General features: G+C 35.2%; 1 protein-coding gene across 5 annotated transcripts; it reads right to left on the bottom strand.

The window, feature by feature from the left end:
* Positions 1–969: 969 nt before the first annotated feature.
* On the bottom strand, positions 970–3,673 carry LOC104088053 (uncharacterized). 5 transcript variants are annotated; one of them, XR_001967644.3, is made up of 3 exons: positions 1,403–3,447; positions 1,204–1,322; positions 970–1,112 (listed from the first exon to the last, which is right to left on the bottom strand). XR_001967644.3 is itself a non-coding variant. In XM_009592660.4 (2 exons), exons 1-2 carry the CDS (start codon positions 1,881–1,883, stop codon positions 1,102–1,104), a joined length of 492 nt encoding a protein of 163 aa, XP_009590955.1. In that variant the 5' UTR covers positions 1,884–3,426; the 3' UTR covers positions 970–1,101. The 5 variants fall into 5 exon arrangements, 1 of the variants encoding a protein (XP_009590955.1); XR_001967645.3 differs by having other exon boundaries at positions 1,204–2,107; positions 2,191–3,443; XR_001967646.3 differs by having other exon boundaries at positions 1,204–2,107; positions 2,211–3,443.
* Positions 3,674–21,460: the final 17,787 nt, after the last annotated feature.

The following is a 21,460-nucleotide window of genomic DNA, read 5'->3' as shown; positions in this document are numbered from 1 at the left end:
TACCTACTGAGTGCGAGTACCGAGTGATGAGTGATGAGTGACTGTGAGGAATGAGTGACTGTGAGAAAAGAGTGACTGTGAGGAAAGAGTGACTGTGAGGTTGGAGTGGATGGGAGGACTGAGTGATTATTACTCTAAGAGGATGCATTGATTTCATTATTTGCTGCATTTCAGCTGTCATATATCATTATTTCGAAAATTTCACAAAAATATTATTTTCTGTTTCGGTCAAACTTGTTATGAAATTTCAGTGAAATCTTAAATGTTGAACTTGAGAGCATGCCTATCCTTTTATGTTGAAAAGTACTGTATTTGAATTTAGTTGAGAAGCTCGTCACTACTTTCAGTTCCTTATTTATTATTGTTACTTGCTGAGTTAGTTGTACTCATAATACACCAGTATTTTGGAGAGCGAGAACCGGAAAAAAGCGAGGAGGCCTCGCTTCACCGAAGCGAGAAGCGCGAAGCAAAGCGCGCGCTTTTTTCATGTGAAGTGCAATTTAACACATAAATAAAAAAAAATTAAATAAGCATAGATAAATGACCAAGAACTCAATAAAAATAACATATTAAGCAAATATTTCAATTCTTAAATCAAGAAATAAATAATAGATACTAAAACTAGATAGTCAATAATCCTCAAAAGCCATAACATATTAAGCAAATGCAAAACAAAATCACAAAAGGAGCAACATCCTATTCTTCAACAAGATCTCCAAACTCTTGAAGTGTCATCATGTTCGAGTTATTATATTGGTCATCATCTTCTTCTTCTTCATCAGAGGCTTTATCAATTAGGGTTCTACTTGTACTTGTAGATACTCTTTCTTTGCTCCTTAAAGTACTTCCCCTAAAACCATAAACATTCTCCTCAACTCCACTTTCCATAGCAACATGACCAAAAGTGAGACCTTCTCCTTCATATACTTCTTCTTCTTTATGCTTTTTGGGCGCTCCGGTTAACCATCATTTGCTTCATCAATGTTATCCAATAAAATTGGATCAATGATATTGCGAGCTTTGTAACGACGAGCCAATGTTCTATTATATTTTACGAACACGAGATCATTGAGTTTCTTAAGCTCAAGCCTATTCCTCTTCTTAGTATGAATCTGCATATAAGTTGTAAAAACTAATTAAGAGGAGTACTTAGGGCAATTGAGATACACTTTTATTTAGTAATAATGTAATATAACTTCTCACATGTTCATAAACACTCCAATTTCTCTCGCATCCGGATGAGCTACAAGTTAAGCTTTGAACTCTAATAGCAAATTATTACAAGTTTGGAACTTCATAAACAAATTGCATCCACCATTCAACTCTAGAAGTATTATTTTAGAAGTTAATAACTTAAAAGTTAAAGCTCTAAAGAGTAAAACAATTGAAACAACTTGCTCACCTGGTGCCAATTTGGTTCTGCCTCTAATGGCCGAAGCTAATCCAAGTATTCCATCGGCTTGCATATACACACCAAGCTCTTCCCCTATTTTGTCTTGCATCGCTTCGTCTGGTACCAACTTCGCAACGCATGCATGATACCCCTTCCACACTTCTACGTCTAAAGTCTTCTTCTCGTTATTTGTATAAAAGAATTCGAGGTTCAAAATATGCCCTGCTGCATGTAAAGGTTGATAAAACTGATCCATCCACCTTTCATCAATGATTTCAAAAACTCTCCCATATTTCCTCCTATCATGATCAAATGCCTTCTCAATAGCTTCTTTAGCCCTGTCCATGGCTTCATAAATGTATCCCATTGGTGGTTTTCTCTCCCCATCCACCAAACGAAGTACAGTAACCAAAGGATTACCAACTTTAAGTGCTTGAACAGTGTCATTCCAAAAATATGGACCAACAATAAATCTCACAACTTCTTTCATAAGAGCTTCCTTGGCATAGATACTCTCACTCTATTCGGTTGACATGAACAAGGTTCGCAAATTTTTCTTTTGCAAGTAAAAACTATGCAAAGTCATGACAGTTGTTGCGAATCTTGTCTTAGCCAGTTTCACCAAATTTCTTTCGTTTGTGTATCTACTCATCATGTTCAACAACAACGGCCTTTGACTAATGTAAGAATGTATCTTGATCGACTTAGCAAAAACTGTAGGAAATCAAATTTCATAATTAATAAGTATAAGCAATTAAAATGAAGGTTAAAATAGAAAATAAGAACCACTTGTTCACCTGTAGAATATGGGGCTAACTTGAAAATGTCACCAAACATCAAGTTGATACAATGTGCAGCACAAGGAGTCCAAAAAAAAATCGGAAAAACTCCTTTCAACATGTTACCCGCTTTTGTATTCTCACTTGCGTTATCAGTAACAACTTGAGCAACATTTTCCTTTTCAACTATCAATATTGTCTTCTCAAACAAGTTGAACATTTTATTGGAATCGGTTGAAGAGTCACTAGCATCATAAGATTCAAGAAACACACTACCCCTCGGAGAATTCACCAAAACATTAATGACCATTTTTCCATTTTTTTCTGTCCATTTATCCATCATAATGGAACAACCATAAATTTTTCATTGCACCTTATGCTCCTCGACAATCTTGTTTGTCTTCTCCACCTCCTTTTTTAGACAAGGAACTCTTACTTCGTGATAGGTAGGGGGCTTTATTCCTTGGCCATATTGGCCTACGGCCTCAATGAATTCACCAAAACTATCGGTGTAATTTACACAATTAAAAGGGAGCCCTGCATCATACATCCACCTGGCAAAAGCATCTACAGCGCGCTCCCTTAAACTCTTCCTACAAGAATTTAAGTCAACAGCTTCACCCTTTCTCTTTTCGTTTGATTTTTGCGAGAAATAAAGATTAAGAGGACCTTTCACATTGCTACCAGTGGATGATCCACTTCCACTTGTTGAACTCTTTTTTTGAGATTTTGAGGGAGGTGGACTCATTGATATATCATTGACTTCAAGGTCATCCTCATCCATTTGACTATCTTCATCAAGAAGATTAATCATAAATGCTCCATGGCTCATTGGATTTTTTAACTCATTTTTTTCTCAACATACTCTCTAATTTCTTGCTTAACAGAATTCGGAACACTTGGACATTCTTTGACATCTCTAAAACCACCAATTAGATGTCTTTTGTGATGATGTATTCCGCCGTTATAAATATTTTGACAAAAGATACATCGCATTTTTGTGCTACTACTGCCAATTGCAACTTCATACGCCCAAGCTGGATCTCTTTTTTGGCTTGATGCCATTGAATAATAAGATTGAATTTACTACAATCAACAACCAAGAAAAAAAAAATAGAACAGTTAAACAGTGAACAGAGAATAACAGCAAAAATTTGAAAAAAATAGAGCACAAGCATAAATTAGAAAACAGGGCTGAACAGAGAAATGAGTTCTGAAAAACATAGAAAAGAAGAAGAGAACAGAGGAGAGGAGTCGAACCAGTGAACGGTGAAGAACAGAAAAAAAAAACAGAGCACACAGAGAAAAACATAGCATAAATTAGGGCAGAACAGAGCAATAAAAACTGAAAAAAATAGAAAGAAGAATAGAAAAAGGAGTCGAACAGTGAACAAGCAGATAAAATCAGAAGAGGAAGAGAAGAGAAAAGAAGAAAGAACTGAAGAAGAAGAAGAAGAGAAGAAGAGAAACTTACTCGAACAGTGTAGTCGTCGCTTGCAGTAGAGAAACAGATGTCTGGAAGTATTGTGCTTAAGTGTATTTGCAAGTTCTTTTTTAAAAAACCCTAGCAGATGGCTGGACCTCGCTTAAACGAGCTTTTCTGCGCTTTTTTCATCGCCTCGCTTCTCGCTTTTTAGGGTAAAGCGTGCGCTTATTCATGTGAGTCGCGCTTTAGGGCAAAAAAGCGCAGGTCAGTCGCCTCGCCTCACTTTTGCGCTTTAAGCGAGAAGCATGCACTTTTAATAATACTGTACTACACCCTAAAATTTGTGTGTAGATCCAGGTGATCTCGGACACAATAGGCGTTGATTATTTCATACAGTTAATTTTTCGGAGATTCAGAGGTAGCTGCTATGTTTCGCAGACCTTGTCTCTCCTTCTTTACACTTTTGTTTAATGTATTTAGTCTCGGATTATTATAGACCGGCTTTCCCAGACTTGTAATGTATATATGCTCATGTACTCAGTGAAACCAGGTTTTCGGAGTGTATTTATATCACTATATGTGGGGTTTTCTCTTAAATTAATTATTATATTTTCCGTATTTAAAAATAATTGTGGTTTATGGAGGTTGTCGGCTAGCCTAGTGTTAAGATAGGCGCCATCACGACAAGTGTGATTTTGGGTCGTGACAAGTTGGTATCAGATCCTAGGTTACATAGGTCTCACGAGTCATGAGCAAGTTTAATAGAGTCTTGCGGATCGGTACAGAGACGTCTGTTGTTAAAAGTATTCCTTTTTGGTAGTATACTCCTCGTAAGGCCATTGTTGGCATTTTTTTTAATGTTATATTACGTCGTTGGTTCATGAATATGTTGTTAGGACTGGTTTTGCTGATTCTCTGGCAGGTGGTTAGGCCAATTGCAGAGGACACTCTGCAAAGAATTCTGAAAAATTTGGGAATTAGCCAAATTTTGGAGCTTTAAGGAAGTTGAAATGTTAGAAGAATATCTAAGATCTATATGAAGTCAAGAACGATTAGAGATGATGGTTAAGGTGAAAAGAGGATAATATTGTGCCTAATTATGACTTGTAAAACATTCGAGGACGAATGTTCTTTAGTGGGGGAGAATGTAACACCCCGAAAAAATTTCTAAGTATTTTAAGACCATTAAGAAGATTGGCGGGTGCTAATTATATCAATTCGGGTATGAACAAGACTGGTAATTTGAATGATATCAATTGATCATGATAATATATGTATGAGGTGCATTAAAAATAGTTTAGGGTCTAAGGAGAGCCCTAAGGCTAAGTCAAATTGAAAATTATATGATGGAATAAAGTTTCAAGTGAGTTTGCACAAGATCTAACTTCAAACGAGCATAACTCTCAAGATATGAAGAGTTATATGGTCAAATTAAAGCCCTTTGAGTCTAGTTTCCAACGCATTAAACCGTTCGTCATTTGGAGCTTTCGACATGAAGTTATGACCTTTTTTACTAAAGAGTGACAGAACAACTATGTGAGTCTTGCGTAGCCTACTCACCATTGCGTAGGCAAAATCAGTATGGAAGTGAAGGGGAGGGTTAAGCTGCGTAGCCAATCTGAGTAGGTTACACAACTCATTTTCTATAAAACAGGGGAGGTTCGGGGAGAGAGAAAAAGATAACATTTTTGGCTAAGTTTTGGGTTCTAGAGAGAGGGTGGAGCATCCTTAACTCAAATACACATCAAAGGTGAGTTTTATGATATTTTTATAATGGATTAACACTAGTTAATGGTAGTATTGACATCTACATGGATTGAAATTCATAAGGATTTCTCTAATCTTCAAGAATCATTCAAAAGGGTTCAAGTTAGGGTTTGAGCTACAAGAGGTAAATTCTCCACCCTACACTTAAATACAACTATGGATTAAGTATTTGGAATGTATTGTGAAGTAGAAAGTACCAATTGGTTGAAGAATTATGCTAGTCCTTGAAATGGATATTGTGAGTTAGGGTTCTTGAATGGAGAAGAAAATGAATAGTGAAGTTTTGAATCTTGTTAGGATGGTTGGTGATTCTAGTGCTTCAATAGCTTAATAATGATTAACTATTGAATCATATAACCTAGATTGGGGCTTAAAGGCCAAAGATGAAATCTATTAAGGATAAAAGAGATATGTATGGGTGAATTGGGCTTGTTGAAGACTTTAATTGAAGATTTTAGGGTCGAGTTGATGTCGAAATTTGGTGAAATTTATATGGTTGGACTCGTGGTTGGATGGGCGTTCATATTTTGTAACTTTTGCAGGGTTCCGAGACGTGGACCCCACTGGCAATATTTGGATGAAATTTTAGAATTTTATGAAAAAATTATATTTTAATATGGAATTAATTCCTACAATTTTTATTGACTGAATCGAATTATTTGTGGCTAGATTCGAGACGTTTGGAGGCCAATTCACGAGGCAAATGCATAGCGGAATAAGAAATTACACGGTTTGAGGTAAGTAATAGTTTTAAATTTGGTCCTGAGGGTATGAAACCCCGAATCATGTGTTATGTGATTGGTTTTGAGGTGACGCACATGCTAGGTGACGTGCATGTGGGCGTGCACCGTAGGAATTGTGACTTAGTTAAATTCTATGGAACTGTATAGTTGAATTATCTTTTGATATCCGTACATTCTCTACGTGCTAGGGAAAATTGAGCTGAGACTCGTATTAAAAATCATGCTTAGACATATGTTGTTATTATTGGTACCCACTGGGTCATTTCTGTGGTTGAATTATATATTCAAATTGTAATTTCACACTCAGTCATATTTATTCATTTCATATCATATCTCAGTCTCTGTTGTTATTTATTAAAACATCATATTATCAATGTTGGGCTGATTAGCATGATTTCTGAGAGCCCGGGAGACTGGAGAGGTTGATGACTGAGTGAGGCCGAGGGTATAATTGTGAGGATATTTATGGATCGGGCTGCAAGCCGCAACATGTTTTATTGATTTATTTCATGATTGGCTTGATATAGCGCTTGGGCTGAAGGAGCCCCTCCGAAGTCTGTACACACCCCCAGTGAGCGCAGGTACCTACTGAGTGCGAGTGCCGAGTGATGAGTGACTGTGAGGAATGAGTTACTATGAGAAAAGAGTGACTGTGAGGAAAGAGTGACTGTGAAGTTGGAGTGAATGAGAGGACTGAGTGACTATTACTCTGAGAGGATGCATTGATTTCATTATTTTCTACATTTCATTTGTCATATATCATTATTTTGAAAATTTTGGAACATTATTTTCTGTTTCGATCAAACTTGTTATGAAATTTCAATGAAATCTTAAATGTTGAACTTGAGAGCATGCCTACCCTTTTATGTTGGAAAGTACTGTATTTGGACTTAGTTGGGAAGCTCGTCATTACTTTCAGTTCCTTATTTATTATTGTTACTTGCTGAGTTGGTTGTACTCATACTATACCCTACACTTCGTGTGCAGATTCAGGTGATCCCGGACACTGTGGGTATTGATTATTTCACACAGTTAATTTTTTGAAGATTCAGAGATAGCTGCTATATTTCGTAGACCTTGTCTTTCCTTTCCTACCCTTTTGTTTATTGTATTTGGTCTCGGATTATTATAGACCGGGTTTTCCAGACTTGTAATGTATAGATGTTCATGTACTTAGTGACACCAGGTTTTGAGAGTGTATTTATATCAGTATGTGTAGGGTTTTCTCTTAAATTAATTATTATATTTTCCGCATTTAAAAAAAATTGTGATTTATGGAGGTTGTCGGCTTGCCTAGTATTTAGATAGGTGTCATCATGACATGTGTGATTTTGGGTCGTGACAATAGTCTCATCCCAGCAAACCCATTAACTATTATAGCGTCATTACAAAGTCATTATAAAGATAGAACTACAATCAAACTGACTATAAAAGCTTCGGCATAAATGAGCTTCAAACAAATCCTCTCGGAACTTTTCCTTATCCCAGGCAACTTCTCAACTCGTCTAAATATTCCTGTCGATTTCAAGCATTCAAAATATACACCAAACATGCACGGATATGGAGTATTCTTTTTTTTAAACCATGAAATAGACTTGCACACATTAAAACTAGTACTCCCTAAGAGCATGCTCTTTAATGGCGAATTCAGGTCATTTGCAACTTCAAACACATAAGAACACACCGAGACACAGAAAATGGGCAGTTCTTCAACACGAGAATTGATTTTTTTTTAAACCAATCATTAATAATTTAACTACTTCCGAACATATGCTCTCTATAATGTTAGATTCACTAACACTCCAGACAGAACATGGATATGGCATGGACTTTTAGCAGTTATCAAATTTATAAGAAAAAAAAATCCTTTTCCTGAAGACATGATCTCAAGCAATTAACTAAAGTTCCTTAATTATTCAACCAAACAAAGGATAATAATAACATGAAAGATTAATGGTTTTATACGCATGATATCTAAAGATTAATAATCCTGGACATTTAAACGTCCTATTGACATGGCATCTATCCGGCAAAGCAGAGCATCAGTGAAGGCGGAAAATCGCTATAGTAGTAGTAAAAACAGTGATCCCCAAAGTCGCCTCCCCCCTAGTGCATAGAATTTATTAGTATTTATAGTTATGAATTACACGTAAATTCTGCTACTAGAATGGAAAGAAATTGTGTAAAAATAAAGAAAGGTTTTTTTTCTTTTTAAGAAAGAGTCGTTGAGAAATTAAACAAATAAAAGTAATCTACAAATTAGAAAAGGAAAGGAATATAGATTTTGAATTTCGAGAAAGGAAAAAAATGAGATTATAGCAATTAGCGAGAAGTTGGGGCTAGGTATATATTCTGACTATCAATTCAAATTTGAACCAATATAGAGCTATTGAAAAGGTAATAAATCAAAGCTTTTACCTTATAATCTGTCCAAGTTCGTCCAAGAAGAATCACCACAAAACTCCATGATTTTGGCTATCCGAATGGAAAGCAATAAAGGAGTGTGTTTGAGTGACAATAATTTTAATCAAAAAATAGTGACAATATCAACTAGGAAATGAGAAAAATTAGCAACATTACGAATTTGATTAAGGAAAGAAGTAAGAAGGAAAAGATGTAAGAATAATTAAGGGAAGAAGTAAAGAAAAAATATAAGGAAATATGTCAAAGAATTAGAGAAAGAAACAAAAATGGAGGCAATGGCTAATTTGCCATCGACGAGTTTGACGCAGTCTTCGGGGGAAGGGATATGGGATTGGCTTTTGTTTTGGGGTTTAGGTGGGTTGGCATATAGGATAAAAGGAAGGGGTTTTGGTATGGTATAACAACATACCCATATAATAGGCAGAAAATAGCCCTAATTATAGATATTGGCATCAAATAGCCAATAAATGTATATCACAATAATAATATGCATATCACAACTTTTTTTCTTCTTTATCTATATCACCATGTATATTAAAATTTTATTTTCATTCTTTGTATATAAATAATATTATTCTTTGTATATCGATAATATAAAATTATATATATAGTTATTGCTGCCTTTATATCAATGTATATCACAATAAAAATGTTATTTTATTTGTATATCACAGTGTATAGCACATCAAACATGTGTATACCAAAATAAATATCATAAGTTTATTTTTCTTCTTTGTGCATATCAAAAATTAATTTTCTTTGTATACCAAAATATTATTTACTCCCGCAATTATATTTATCATTTTTATATTTTAGAACTTGCTTAAACATGCTATATAAAAAAAATTCCTTTTTTGATCAATAATTAATAATTATATTATTTGTATATCACAGTGTATAACATAATAATAATGTGTTTATCAAAAACATTTATTAAAATTTTATTTTCCTTCTTTGTATAACACATTTCAGATTGAAAACTCAAGTTCAAGACGACTCCACATGTGTATCCCCTATTGTAACCCGTGTATATCTCTATGTACATTAGTGATATCTCATGTATATTATGTGTGTCTGTGTATATCCATGAAAATTTGTATTATATATACGATATACAATGTGATATACACGGGCATCCATAAACAAATTATGTTGTATACACGATATACAAAGTGATATACACATACGTCCTTAAAAACTTGTGTGTGATATACACTGATGTACACGATATACAAGTGATATACACATGTCGCAGTTGGATTATTAGGTCTGAATTTTTTTACCTGAAACCAGTCTAAATCACTTCTAATCTTGCTCAATTTTGTATGTAGACTTATTTAGGCATTTTCAACCAATTTCAATCACACCCACTCATTCAATCCAAACAAAAAAAGGAAGAGAGAAGAAAAACGAAATTGAAATATGTTTTTTCTCTCTTAGTTTTTGTTAATCTTGCTCAAATTTGCATATAGCCTCGTTTAGGTATTTTCAGCTAATTTCAATCATACCCACTCATTCAATCCCACCAAAAAAATAAAAGAGAAGAAAAATAAAGTTGAAATATATTTTTTCTCTCTTAGTTTTTGTTTCTGATTTTCTCTGATGTGAGATCAACCTTACCTTTTCATCCCACTGATTTGTTTTGCATAATTTGCAAGAATTTTTGCTAAACTATGAGAGAAAAGAGAAGAGATAGAAGAAATACAAGGAGAGAAAATGGGTGGTAAACCAAAATAAACGTGTAGTTTTTTTTGAAAGAGAATATAAAAGAGAATAATTTTTTTAAGATTTGGATATATAATGCCAATTGTTTGGGGATATCTTTGCCAAACCTAATATAAGGCTAAAAAAATTGCCAATTTCTGTTATGTGTTGTTATAAGATGCCAATTTTTCTAAAAGGAAATGGGTTTTGGCCTTAACGAATTTTGGGCCAATTTAAGAATAGGAATTAGAGCCGAACATTAGAAAGTCTTGGGTTAAAAAAAAATATGGAAGTGTTTGGGCTGCTACTTTAACTAAAATACCACAATAATAATAATAATAATAATAACAACAACAACAATAACTCCAATAATTACACTAATAATAATAATAATATAGATAGTATTAAACTGATAATAAAATGTTAATAATAGGAAAACACATTACCTAATGGTAATTTAAATACTTAAATAAAATATGTGAAGCAAAAAATAAATAGATAGATGCACCTTTATGAAAATATACTCGAACAAATTGCAGTACCTTATGCTCCCAATAATTGTTAAATACGTTATAAAATTTACGACAAAAGGTGAAAAAAATAACCTTATAATACTTGTAATATTATAAAAAATGTCATAGGTATCATTATGACTTTTAAAGTGAAATAGAAGCTCGGTAAGATAATTCGGGTATATAAGGGCAAAATTGGGTGTCAACAGTTGACCCTCTTTGTCCGAAAATGATGAAAGAGTTGTCGGACAAAGAAATTAGCGTAGTAGCCAATTTTGTCCGGTTGATGATATAGTAGTGTAAGAACAAAGGAGAATAAGAGTTTTGAAAAATATTATGGCCGAACTCCAGTTTTCTGAGTTGCCTACATATCTCAAGCTTTACGAGAATCAGGCCATGTGTAGTTCTAGATTAGGGAAGGACATTAATCCCTAAAAAATTACCCCAGTATTGAATTATGATCATACTGGATATTATGATCATATAAAAATAGAAGGGTGTATGGTGAAAATAGGATTGGGAAGTGATGTGATTCTAAGTAAGGTAGAGATGGTTGCAAAAATTGAGGAAAGAGAAGTAAGCGGTGAAAATGAATATTATGAAGAGGATATATACACACTTACAACTTGAAGCGAATGTTAATTCTCGAAAGTTACTCTAGTGACAAGTTGTGGTGACGTTGGAATTGAGTAGAAATCAAAAAGTAAAGAGATACTGGATGCGAAAATTGCCCCAGTTTGATAACAAGAATTTATTGTGATTTTTTGTGCCTTGTACCTGCAAACTTCAAGTATTGCTGTAAAAGATAATTAGTATGTAAGCATATGTAAGCATTAATATGATGACTTTAATTTGCTGAAAATATTTAAACATGATGCAAATTCCCTTTAGACCAAGAAAGTTGTCTTCGGACGATGAGAATGATATCCTTGGATTATGAAGTCTTGGGCCATGGAGCATATATTAAGAGACTCTGTAACGACCCGACTTAACGTTTTATGAATTAGCGTCTCATTCAGTGACTTAAGGTCCCAAGTAGCTTTGTGATGTGTATTATGACTTGCGTGTGTGGTCGAGTTTGATCTTCGGATCATTCGGGATCAAATTGGAAGAATAATTTTTATTTAAGAAGCTTAAAAGAAAAGAGTTGAACGGAGAGTTGACTTTTGAGCAAACGAGTCCGGAATAGAGCGTTGATGATTCCAATAGCTCCATATGGTGGTTTTGGACTTAGAAGCGTGTCCAAAAAATTATTTGGAAGCCCGTAGTTAAATTAGGCTTGAAATGGCTAAAATAGAAATTTAAGTTTGGAAGTTTAACCGGGGAGTTGAGTTTATGATATTGGGGCCGGAATCCGATTCTGAAAATTGGAATACCTACATTATATCATTTATGACTTGTGTGTAAAATTTGAAGTCGTTCCGGATTGATTTGAAACGTTTCGGCGCAAAACATAGAAGTTGGAAGATTCAAAAACTCATAATTAGATTTGATGCGCGATTCGTAATTTTGACGTTGTTTGACAAGATTTGAAGCCTCCACTAAGTTCGTATTGTATTTTGGGACGTGTTGGTATATTTGGTTGAGGTCCTGAAAGGCTTGGGCGCATTTTTGGATCATTGATTGAGAGATTAGTAAAGTTAAGAAATTTGAGAGTTTGGCCATGGTCAATATCGGGTCAAGACGACCTCTTTTCAGTTTTTTGAGTGTGCGAACATTTCCGTTGCGTGTTTTATGATTGAAATTCCTACATGGTTTGTGTCTGGGAGGTACTGGATGAGTTTCAGGTTGAGTTTTGAGCGAGTCCGGGCATTTCGGCACTCTTAATGTTGTTCTGGAACTGTTGTAAAAGTGCAGACCGCACAATTTTGAGTGCGGCTGCACTTTAGAGGAAAAGTGCGGACCGCAGAAGACAAGTGCGGACCACACAATTTTGTGTCGGCCGCACTTCTCGTGATTTTTGCAGGTTCACTGGTCCGACTTCGGAAGCTTATATCCTTTGATCTAGAAGGAATTTGGAGATGATTCAAAAATGAAAGTTGTAGCTTTTCGTGTCTAGTTTCCAGAAAAGTAAAGAAATCATCATTTGGACATTTGTAGTGAAAGGTATGGCCAATTTACTGAAGTCTGTTAGTGGAGAGGCTGCGAAGTATAGACCACACTATTTTTGTGCGATCGCAGAACTTGAAAAATGTGCGGCAGCATTTTTCAATGTGCGGACCGCACATTGGAAAATCAGATTCTTGTACTATATAACCGAGGGTTTGGGTATTATTTCACGTTTGGACATTGGGAGCTCGGTTTGTGACGATTTTTCGTGGGTTTTTCGAGAAATTCATTGGGTAAATATTCTATAACCAAAAGTGATTATACTTCATAAATCTATGTCTATATTCATCATTTGTTTCGGATTTAGATGGAAAAAATTGATATTTTTATAAAATTTTCCAAAAACAAAAATTTAAGATTTGAAAGTCCATTTGACATCGGAATTTGATAGTTTTTGTGTGGTTGAACTCGTATCGGAATGGGTGATCGAATTTCGTGAAAAATATGCCGGGCTCCGATAGGCGGGCCCCGCATTGACTTTGGTTGACTTTTTAATGCAAAAAATTAAGTTGACGTTTTATTATCCGAAATTATTTCCGATGAATTTTAATGAAGATATACAATTAATTTTGTTAGATTTGAGCTGTCCGGAGGTCAATACAAGTAAGAAGACGATTTTGGAATATCGGCCTAACTTCAAAAAGGTAAGTATCTTGCCTAACCTCGAGTGGGGAATATTCCCCTTAGGCATTGAGTCTTATGTGAAAGTTGTGTGATTGAAAGCCGTGTACGCGAGGTGACGAGTACGTATTCGCACTTATAAGTGCAAAATTTATTAAGTTAAAGTCTTAGGCATTTTTGTGTAGTAAATTAGATAATTGTTAGTATTTATTAAATCCTTTATTTGTCATGCCTCATTCCTTGTTTGTCGAATTTGTTTTTATATGATAATTGAGTGTGATTGTCATATGAATTTTTATGTGAATTTCGTGAGTTTGTTGATTTGATATTTCCTAGAAATAATTATATTCTGGATTTTCTCTCTGCAAATAATTAATTAAATAAGTTTAAAAGTGGTATTGATATTTTATCAAAAAATTGAGATTAAAGAAGGTGTTGTCCTATGCTGAGTTATTTTTCCATCTATATTTTTGTTTTTGAGGTTTTATATACATTGTGTGGAGCCTTGGGCTATTTGTTGAGAAATTTATTGATTGTGCTACATCTTTGAAATTTGGTTATGGTCAGTGGGCAAATTGTGATATAAATTATTGTATTGTGTTGTCGTCTAAACACTTTCCTTGATGTTATTTATGCTTCCTACCTTGTTTGTTAATGATATACATGTGCTTGGTAAAGAAGAGTGTAAAGCACGAAGGGTGATGCCGTGCCATTTGAGAGTGTAAAGCATGAAGGGTGATGCCGTGCCATTGAGAGTGTAAAGCACGAAGGGTGATGTCGTGCCATTGAGAGTATAAATCACAAAGGGTGATACCGTGCCATTGAGAGTGTAAAGCACGAAGAGTGATGCCGTGCCATTTCATTTATATTATTAGGTGAGGATGAGAGTAAAAGTACGAAGGGTGTCGTGCCATTATTGTTATATTATCATATGTTCATGGAATGAAGGGTATTTCCGTGCAGGCGAGGATAAGAGATATACATTATATTGTGATATCTTTTCGTTATGTGATCATTCAGGCCTTTATCTTGAGATGTTATTATGCACCTATATTTTCTATGTGACTTGTAGTCGTTGTTGTTTCCTGTGTGCCTCCCATTTTATTTCTTTTATTATTATTGGTATTTCTCCCACCTAGTTGGTATTGTTATATGTATGCACGGTGGAAAAGAGATAAATGCACGAAGGATGTTGCCGCGCCAATTGATTTGATCTACATATATACATTGGGTGAGAATGAGATAAGTGTACGAAGGTATTGCCGTACCATTTGATGTGATATATTGAATGTATTCTCACATCATGAAAGTTAAGTGAGGTTTCACATGGTGATATTTATTTGAAATAATTATATTTGAAAGAGCTTTATTTGAAAGAGATATATTTGAAAGAGATTTAATTGAAAGAATTATATTTGAAGATATTTATTTGAAGAAATTATATTTGAAAGATATTTACTTGAAGGGACTATATTCGAAATATATTTATTGGAAAGTATTATATCCTGAGGATTATTATTTGAAAAGCATATTGGCGAAAGATTTATATTTGAAGGACTTGATTAATTGGTTGTACTTGTATTCATTATTTGTTGAGCAATAATAATGGTGTTCTTGTTGTCCTGCTGTGTATACCATTGGTTTATTAGTGTTGCCATCATTGTTATTTATTTTCTATTATCTTTGTATACTATATTACACAGGTTATTAGACTAGTGAGTGTCTTGACTGTACCTAGTCACTACTCCACTAATGGTAGTCTTGATACTTACTGGGTACCGACTGTGGTGTACTCATACTATACTTCTGCACATTATTTTGTGCAGAGCCAGGTATATGAGATATCAGACTCGGACAGAGTTAAAGTGTAATCGCAAGTATTCAAGGTAGATCTGCTTGGTCGTCGCAGTCCCTTGGAGTCTTTCCATTTTTATTGTACTGTTAATTTCTTATTCGGACAGTATTGTACATTCGGTCTTCGAGATCATTCCATGTATTCAGTTAGATTTCGTGACTCTGTCTTACCAGCCTTGAGAGGTTGTTTGTTGAATATTTTCGCTGTTAGTGTTGGCACTTGTATTGAAAAAAAAAGATTAAAAAAATGGCTTGAATTGTTGTTATAGTCGGCTTACTTAGTCTTAGAGACTAAGTGCCAACACGATGCCTGTGGTGGGATTTTGGGCCGTGACAGATTCTCAGGCCATGAAATGGTGTTCTTATGCCATGCAGATGATGCCTTTGAGCTATGACACCTTTGAATAATGATGTGCAAATTCGGATCATTAGGCCATGAAATGGTGTCCTCGACCATGAAAATAGTGCCTTTAGACTATGACACCTTTGGATAATTTGGCGATCTTTCAGCCCATGAAATGCAGTATGGGGGATCTTTCAGCCATGCAATGCAGTATGAGGCTATCGTTCAGCCATGCAATGTAGTATGGGGCACTTTTTCAGCCATGCAATGCAGTATGGTGTGCTCTTTCAGCCATGCAATGCAGTATGAAGCGATCGTTCAGCCATGTAATGCAGTATGGGGCGCTTTTTCAGCTATGCAATGCAGTATGATGTGCTCTTTCAGCCATGCAATGCAGTATGGGGCGATCTTTCAGCCATGCAGATGCAGTATGGGGCGATCTTTCAGCCATGCAAATACAGTATGAGGCGATCTTTCAGCCATGCAGATGCAGTATGAGGCAATCTTTCAGCCATGCAATGCAGTATGGGGCGATCTTTCAGCCACGATCTTTCAGCCATGCAATGTAGCATGGGGCAATCTTTTAGCCATTCAATGCAGTATGGGGAGATCTTTCAGCCATGAAAATGCAGTATGATGCAATGTAGTATGAGGCGATCTTTCAGCCATACGATGCAGTATGTGGCGATCTTTCAGCCATGCAATGCAGTATGTGGCGATCTTTCAGCCATGCAATGCAGTATGGTGTGCTCTTTCAGCCATGCAATGCAGTATGAAGCGATCGTTCAGCCATGCAATGTAGTATGGGGCGCTTTTTCAGCTATGCAATGCAGTATGATGCGCTCTTTCAGCCATGCAATGCAGTATGAGGTGATCTTTCAGCCATGCAGATGCAGTATGGGGCGATATTTCAGCCATGCAATGCAGTATGGGGTAATCTTTCAGCTATGTAAATACAGTATGAGGCGATCTTTCAGCCATGCAATGCAGTATGAGGCAATCTTTCAGCCATGAAAATAATGTGAGGCAGTGTTTAGCCTTGTACAAGGATGAAGGCAGTGTTTAACTTATACAAGGATGAAGGCAGTGCTACGGAGGCAGAGTTTAGCCTTATGCAGGTAGGGGGAGGCAGTAGTTAGCCTTATGCAAGTAATAGAAGCAAAGTTTTGCCTCATGTAAAGAATGGATGTAGAGGTTAGCCTCATGTAAGTAGAGGAAGGCAATGTTTAGCCTTGTGTAAATAAGAGAAAGAAATTCTTAGCCTTTTGAAGATGAAGACTTTGTGCCTTGCGGTGTATGGCCCTATGCAGGTGGTGATCTTCGTGCTTTGCAGCGTATGTCTGTTGAGAAATTCTTGACGTTGTTGTACCTATCACTCCTTCTCAAAGACTCTGATGATACAATCCCAAATTTTGAGGAAACTCAAAATTTTGCCCCAGTTTCGTCTTTGGAGGGAAATGGAGTTTTTTTTATAAGAAGACTGAACCCAATAATGAGTTACCTATGTATCCCCTCTTGAATAGAAATTTGGTCAAAACAAAGTTCATATTTGAAACTTATAGAATCGCTTGAGAGTGCAAAATTTAGATGACCGGATAGTCCTTTATTGAAATTCTAGTGAATGCTCCAAAAGGACAGAGTGTGACTACGAGATCAAGCTTTGACATACCAATTTTAAAAGAATATCACGGGTGGGTGGGTAGAGATTGGTAGAGTAATACGTATTGCATGAGTGGTATTGACCATTGAGACTACAGATCTCGAGAATGTCTCTATGATTCATCAAATGCGCAAAGATTAATCTCAATGATCTGGGACTCATGCAAATATTTTGGAGTTTAGCAAACGAAGTGCCAAAAGCAAATGCAAAAGTCTACCTTGCTTGGACTTCAGATGTTATGTCTTGGATGTAAAAACAAGGTGCAAGATGTCCAAGAAACAAGACCATAATGTCTGAACTAGATTAGGTTGCTTTTGACTAGAAGATAGAGTTGAATTACTCTGACAGAGCAGAGATTAATTGCATGAATAAGAGAAGTATCCTATTTATCCTAATATTTACTGTTATGGTGATACTAATATTTACTAATATTATCTCCCTTTACTTTGCATCTTTCTTCTGGATTTTATGATGTTCCTATTTATCCTATGATTGTTGTTGTGATACTAATATTGTCTCCCTTTTTGCCCCTTTTTTCTTTTTGTTTTTTGAGCCGAGGGTCTTTCGAAAATAGCCTCTCTACTCCTTCGGGGTAGGGGTAAGATTTGCGTACACACTACCCTCCCCAGAGCCCATTAGTGGGATTTTACCGGGTTATTGTTATTGTTGTTGTTAAGAGAAGTATTCTATCTTTTGAGATAGAATATTATGCCAATTTGAAAAAGGTCAGAAGAACCAAGGTTAAAAAGGTTTTATATGGCTTGAGTATTTCATAAGTTGGGATACAAAACGAATATCCAATAATGATATTAATTAGACGATAGCCCTAAGCATGATCTGAATTGAGTTGAATAGGGGGTAGCGATAATTTTAGGGTAAACCACTTATCTTGAAAAAGCTATACCCACATGAGAAAAGTTGTGATGAAACATCATTTGAGAAGAAATTATGTCATTAAATATGACTGATAATAATGATAGACCAGCTAGGTTATGTAATCAACGGATAAAATAGGAGATTATGCCCGTGAGACAAAACATATAACTTGGCGAGGCCCAAGATTTTGGGTAGTAAAGCTTAGGAGTAGAAGTCTAAGAACTATCCTAGAATTGATCGTGTTAAGCGTGGAGGGATTTGGGAGAATAGGTTCTGAGTAATTTGAAATAAATAGCAAGCGAATAAATATAGATATGTAAGGAAGAAAATAGATACACATATAAATGTACAAATAAGTTATTATGGGGATGACACAAGAGACAAAGATGCTTTGAATGAGTTAGTCTTGCCCCTCCTAGATTTGATTAATTAAGAGACAATAGTCGGCAAATTGGCACGTTCATTTCCTAATGTAAATAATTATGATGACATCCTTCTAGGGTCGTAGACCCCTTTGGACTTGGGCATAGTCATACTATCAAACTTATAGAAAATATAATTTCTCTAAAAACCATATCATGGTTGGCTCTATGGAACATGAGTAGGTCATCTAAACCAAAGGTTCCCCCAAGTGGACAACTTGGGAGTGGAAAGCCTGTGACCGTCGGCATACCGCTGACCGACCTACCACAGAACTTTTCCTTAAATGGAATTTTGAGAGTGCACGGCCGTGAAAATATGCAACCGCTACAAGTGTGCTAGTGTAAAAGATTTACAAATGGAGAAAATATGAACGGGATGACAATTATCAAAGCGGTAACATATAGCAAATATAGTTGAAAACATTAGACATCCAGTCAATTTGAAAGAAAGCTATAAAAGAATGCGTAAATTAAAGAAAGCGATAAATGTAAGGTAAATGCGATCAATAAAACATAAACAAATAAACCAGAGAGATGGTTAAAACATGTTAACTAATAAAAGCAAAGAAACTAAGTAGATACGCAATCTAACAAATAAAGGAAAGGGGTAGGATATGCATGGAAAGCAAAACAAAGCATTTTAAAAATAAATAAAAAACAAATAAGGGAAGGAGAGAGAGGATGTACATGAAAAAAATCATGTTTCAAATAAACAAATAATGAAAAGAGGAAGAGGATATGCATAAAAATCGTTAAAAAAGAGTCAAAACAAACTATTTTTTTAAAAAAATAAATAAATAAGGGAATGAGGGAGAGGATATACATGAAAACAAAGCATGCTTCAAAGTAAATAAATAATAGAAGGAGGAAGAGGATATGCATAAAATATAGACAGCTAAGGAAAAGCGGACGTGCATGAAAGGAAACAATAGATAGTAATTGAAATATAAATAATTAAGGGAAAGAGGAAGAAGATGTACATGAAAAACAAAGCATGCTTCAAAGTAAACAAATAATGGAAGGAGGAAGAAGATATGCATAAAATATAGACAACTAAGGAAAAGATGATGTGCATGAAAGAAAAAAATAAATAGTAATTGAAATATAAACAATTAAGGGAAAGAAGAAGAGGATGTACATGAAGAGTAAATTAAAATATAATCACCAAGTAAACAAAGATATATACGAAAGTAAGTAAAAATAAAAACATTATATGAATTAAACAAATAATGAAAATAAATAACTGAATTTACATAAAGATATTTATGAAAAATAAACAACCAAGGGAATGAAGAAGGGGGTATACAAAGAAAGCCACAAATAAAACAGTAAAATTATGAGACGCATATAAAGGTAAACAAATAAAATAAGAAAATAAAACAAAAGGATATAAAAATTTGATCTAAAAAGAAATGAAATCATACAAAAATTCCACATAAAGATAAAATCCGTTATGGTAAGAACCTAAGTATCTCCAGCAGAGTCGCTATGCTGTCGCGCCCCGTTTGCTCGCGAAAGCGGGTTTCGACGTGTGACAACTCTTTTAAATGGGTATTAGAAGAGGAGAGTCGCCACCTAACTGTCACGACCTAAAATCCCGCCACAGGCGTCGTGATGGCACTTAGTCTCTAAGACTATATAAGCTGATTTTATAACAATTCAAGCCATTTTTTTTTTATATATAAACCAACAACGAAAATAATTACAAATATAACAACCTCCCAAGACTGGTAATACTGAGTCATGAACTCTAACTGAATACATGAAATGATCTCAAGGATCGAATACTCAATAATGTTTGATTAATAATTAACAGTACAATATAATGAAAAGACTTCAAGGGACTGCAACGACCAAGCAGCTCTATCTTGAATCCTTGCGATCACACTTTAACTTTGTCCGAGTCCGATAGCTCCAATACCTGGCTCTGCATAAAAATATGCAGAAGTGTAGTATGAGTACACCACGGTCGGTACCCAGTAAGTATCAAGACTAACCTAAGTGGAGTAGTGACGAGGTACAGTTGAGACAATCACTAGTCTAATAACCTGTGCAATATAGTATATAAAAATAATAGGAAACAAATAACAATGACGGCAACAATAATGAACCGGTGATATACACAGCAGGGTGACAAGAACAATATAAATATTGCGCAACAAATAATGAATACAAGTATAACCAATTAATCAAGCCCTTCCAATATAAATCTTTCACCTATATGTTTTTCAAATAGAAATATCCAGGATATAATACTTTCAAATATATCTCTTTCAAATATAATTCCTTCAAATAAATATCTTTCAAATAAATCTTTTTCCAATAAAAGTCACTCTGTGACACAACATTTCAAAATCATAAAATACGGGTCTCAGCCCACTTTCATATTTCCACGGCACCTCATGCCAGTTTCTCTATCAAAACTACACGGACAACTCACGTGCCAAATATCATCATTTAACCACGACACCTCATGCCCACATTTCATATCATAACTACACGGACAATTCACGTGCCAATATCATCATTATTTACTCACGACACTTCATGCCCATATTTCATATCACAACTGCACGGACAGTTCATGTGCCAATATCATCATTATTTACCCACGCCACCTCGTGCCCACATTTCATATCACAACTGCATGGACAACTCACGTGCCAATATCATCAGTATTTACTCACGGCACCTCGTGCCCACATTTTATTTTATAATCCGCCTGGCAATAACCACAGGCTCCCAATTTCAACATAGATCAGACTATTATCAATTTACTATCAACAAGACAAATTGAACAAGGTATAAAAATAAACACAAGAAAAAT

The sequence above is a fragment of the Nicotiana tomentosiformis genome, chromosome 3, assembly GCF_000390325.3.
Source record: "Nicotiana tomentosiformis chromosome 3, ASM39032v3, whole genome shotgun sequence".
Taxonomy (NCBI): Eukaryota; Viridiplantae; Streptophyta; class Magnoliopsida; order Solanales; family Solanaceae; genus Nicotiana; species Nicotiana tomentosiformis.
This window is presented reverse-complemented; position numbering and strand designations above follow the sequence as displayed.

Excerpts from the sequence above, each read along its gene's own strand:
- LOC104088053 (XM_009592660.4), bottom strand. The coding sequence starts at position 1,883 with ATGAAAGAAGTTGTGAGATTTATTGTTGGTCCATATTTTTGGAATGAC.